The sequence below is a fragment of the Folsomia candida genome, unplaced genomic scaffold (genome assembly GCF_002217175.1).
Source record: "Folsomia candida strain VU population unplaced genomic scaffold, ASM221717v1 Fcan01_Sc046, whole genome shotgun sequence".
Lineage (NCBI taxonomy): Eukaryota > Metazoa > Arthropoda > Collembola > Entomobryomorpha > Isotomidae > Folsomia > Folsomia candida.
Genome location: NW_019091238.1, coordinates 326,734 through 329,452, shown reverse-complemented (window position 1 = coordinate 329,452; position 2,719 = coordinate 326,734). Strand labels below are relative to the sequence as shown.

General features: G+C 42.0%; 1 protein-coding gene across 1 annotated transcript; it reads right to left on the bottom strand.

The window, feature by feature from the left end:
• LOC110861855 (putative nuclease HARBI1) lies at window positions 1–1,112 on the bottom strand. The gene is made up of 2 exons (XM_022110990.1): window positions 825–1,112; window positions 1–744 (listed from the first exon to the last, which is right to left on the bottom strand). The coding sequence occupies exons 1-2, from the start codon at window positions 1,110–1,112 to the stop codon at window positions 1–3; spliced, it is 1,032 nt and encodes a 343-aa protein (XP_021966682.1).
• Window positions 1,113–2,719: the final 1,607 nt, after the last annotated feature.

The window sequence follows — 2,719 nt, the reverse complement described above, 5'->3', positions numbered from 1 at the left end:
CTATTGATTGTGGAATATAATATTTGCAATGTGATCTCGTTTCTGCTGTCCAAGTTCTCTAATTCTTCGGTCTGAAAGTGTGACGGGGTCTCCCACTGTTGCTGGCTCAGGCTCTCCATTATCATTATTGTCGTCGAGTTCTGGAAAGTCGTCACTATCGTTTAAATATTTGGCAATATTATGCAGCACGAAGCAACAAATAATCACGGATGGGACGGTATGTAGGGCAGTTCGAACTTTGTAATGAAGAATTGGGAAACGTTTTTTGACTTGCCCAAAACAGCGTTCAATGATCACTCGTTCTTTCGCGTATATCTTGTTGAAATGGCGTTGCACATTGTCGACAGGATTTGAGTATGGTGTGATCAGCCAAGGAGATATAGCATATCCAGAGTCTCCCAAGATAATTGTATCTCGTGTTTTATTCATCAGAGAAAACAGATCTGAATTTTTCATAATCCTGCTATCATGTACGGATCCAGGCCACTGCGCGGTGACGCTGGTAAACCACTCTTTGGCGTTGCAGGTCGCCTGCACGTTCAGACTCGGGTAATTTTTCCTGTTTATATATTGATCGCCGTCCTGGTTTGGCTTTGGGATTCGCACATGAGTGCAGTCGACGACACCAATCACAGAAGGAATTTTAAATCGTAGTTGCCAATCCTGTTTGGCTTCCAGGACTTCTGCCACCGTTCGTGGAAACTTTATCCATAACCCGGCTTTTTCTATAATCTTTTGTCTAACCTATAATTAATCGTTGCAGCATTATTTATTGATGATGAGCTCTAATTACTACATTCTATAAATTTAGCACTTTCTTGTACCTCATGGATGGTTCGACTAACGGTGGTTTGATCCACACCGACATCTTCGCCAACACCGGTCTGAAATCCAGGGTCTGCCATATAACGAAGGAATATCTTCATTTTTTGCTCGGATGACAACGCTCCTCCACGATGTTCAAGTTTTTCTCCCAAAAAGTGTGCTGCAATCCATTCCACATTCTTCCTCTCGAACCGGAAAAGAGATTTGAAGTCACAATCACGTGTGTTCACTCTATTCTTGTAGGCTTTTGTCGCTTGAACCACTCCCACTTTCATAAAAGCGGCCATACTCACGTAGAATTTGCAAAAAAACAGCCAATTGTGGTTATAATTAGCTTTTCTCTCCTTGTAGGGGATGGGTTTGACCTGATCGGTATTTTTGGGGCATTTGCCGGAAGGGAAAAGGGATATGCCTGACTTTATTCATACAATTTTTCCCGTCTCACGGGAAAAGGTCAGTGACCCAGGGAACAGCTTTTACTTTTTCCTCTGACCCCAGGAAAGCCAAAAGCTTGTTTTTTTATTCATACAAAATGAGGGATTTTCCTGAAATTGTCAAGGAAAAGCTTTTGCCCGAGTTTATTCATATCAGTCAATGCCTCTTGAGGGCGAGTTTGGTTGGGCGACGCTGAAGCTCGAATTATTTAATATTGACTTTGGAAATGACCATAAACATTTTTGGTTATTATTTGTAGTTATTTATTCAATCTTAGTAAAGGATATACGCAGAGTATGTGTGTGAAAAAAAATATGTTACACAAAAAGTATCGCAAAAATCTGACTGTGCAGCAGTCTCACAAAAGACGTCCCTAAACTTAAAAAAACGCAGATAAATCGCAGAAAAATCGCAGAAAATGCCCGAAAAAAGGGGAGAGGAGAGAGAAAAACGGACTACAAATAGTACACTTCCTCCAGCTCCTTCCCTGGGGGAAGTGTACCGAGAATCGAAGCGACGTTGCCACGTTGAGCGGCCAGAGAAACGCGTTGGCGGAGAAAGTTGACCGCGTTCGCCTGTCCCGTCGTGGCGGCGATCCTCTGTCCAACTTGGAGGATGAAGGCGAGCCCTTCCTGCCCCCTCTTCGTTGTATTTTGACGCAGTTTTAATGTTGTACGTTTTGAAGCCCATCTGATTGGCTTTGATCTTGGGTAGATATGTTTTTGAAATTTTTAGTTTTCTGGGTGCAACCCTCACGGATATGTTAGAGTTGTCTGTAAAAGATTTTTCCACGTTTTTCATGAGTTTATTGGTCTTCAGGCAGACAGGTCGACAAGGCGAAATTTTATATTTCACATTTTCACGATCCTTAGATATGTCTAGTGTATGACTAATTTTGTCCGGGGCATGGCTTCAAAAATGAGGTGGTCATGAGCCCTTTTACGATCCGAGAAAATCACTTTTTCGCACGAGTGGCAGACTAATTTTTCCATCTCCGCTACGTTTAGTGCTGGCATTTTCTAACGAAAAGAGATACTCAAATTCTGTTTTCGGTTTTAGAAAGCTTATCCAATTTGCCAACTTTTATGCTTTTTATATATGCAAAATTAAATGTTACCTGGTGGAACCAAGAGTGGGAACCTTGACACTTACAATATGCGGACACTCTTTATACGTATGTATGCAGATGCCATCATACTTAAATACACTAGGTCAAATTCGCATAACATATATTTTATTGATTCTCTGCCTTATAGTGAACACTAACTTCTTGTTCCATATTCCGTCCAACCGTATTCTTCTTCGTCATTACAAGCTTGGTGAAATAGGAGCCTCCCACCGCGGACAAAACAGCGATGCACACCCCCACGTAAATTTGCACCCATGACGGGGCCTTACTCAAGGGTGAAGATTGTTTCCAAATACGTGAATCTTCTTCGCCGTGCTCCCGAACTGATTT

Coding starts and splice junctions, on each gene's coding strand:
- LOC110861855 (XM_022110990.1), bottom strand. CDS start 1,112: ATGGCCGCTTTTATGAAAGTGGGAGTGGTTCAAGCGACAAAAGCCTAC. Junction 745..824: donor TTAGTCGAACCATCCATGAG/GTACAAGAAAGT, acceptor GATTAATTATAG/GTTAGACAAAAGATTATAGA.